The 534-nt window shown below is 47.6% G+C and overlaps 1 protein-coding gene across 1 annotated transcript in view; it reads right to left on the bottom strand.

The window, feature by feature from the left end:
- CSUI_010270 (uncharacterized protein) overlaps positions 1-347 on the bottom strand; it is a gene marked incomplete at both ends in the record, with an annotated part of 1,175 nt that extends 828 nt beyond the window's left edge. Inside the window, one exon of the mRNA XM_068070375.1 lies at positions 235-347. Coding sequence (XP_067917649.1) covers positions 235-347 — 113 coding nt within the window. The remainder of the gene's footprint in view (positions 1-234) is intronic.
- Positions 348-534: the final 187 nt, after the last annotated feature.

The following is a 534-nucleotide window of genomic DNA, read 5'->3' as shown; positions in this document are numbered from 1 at the left end:
GTTTGTTTCGCAGCAGGACATCTCGATCTGTTCTGAGAGGAGAGGGAGCTGTTCCCATCGTAGCAGTCAAAGCTAGTGTGAGTAGATTGAGAGCTGAGAGTGACGAGGCTCCATCACGACCAGCCTGTGAATCACAGAGCAAACGCTTCCCATTTAGGTATTCACTTGAGCCCAGTGTTTGACTAACACCTTTCTGCACTTTCAACTGGTCTGTTGATCCTCGGGTGTACGTACACTTCAAGAGTCCTGACACAGCTGAGAGAGAGAGCTTCTTCATGGGGTAAGAGATGTAAAAGCTCTGCTACGAGCTGTACAAATCCATTCAAAGCTTGTTGTCCTTTCTCTGTACGTACACCAGACCGAAAGAAGAGAAAAGCAACACAACACTCAACTCGAAGGAAGTCTTCCATGTGAGGGAGAGACTGACAGGTGTCTGAAGAAGCACACACCCTTTCCCCTATGCACGTACATACCCTACGTTTATAGGCGAACAAAGAAAGACATCACCCAGAGGCAGATAGACAGAGAGATAGA

The sequence above is a fragment of the Cystoisospora suis genome (assembly GCF_002600585.1).
Source record: "Cystoisospora suis strain Wien I chromosome Unknown contig_7030, whole genome shotgun sequence".
Lineage (NCBI taxonomy): Eukaryota > Apicomplexa > Conoidasida > Eucoccidiorida > Sarcocystidae > Cystoisospora > Cystoisospora suis.
Note: the sequence above shows the minus strand (reverse complement) of the source record. Positions and strands in the feature narration are given on the sequence as shown.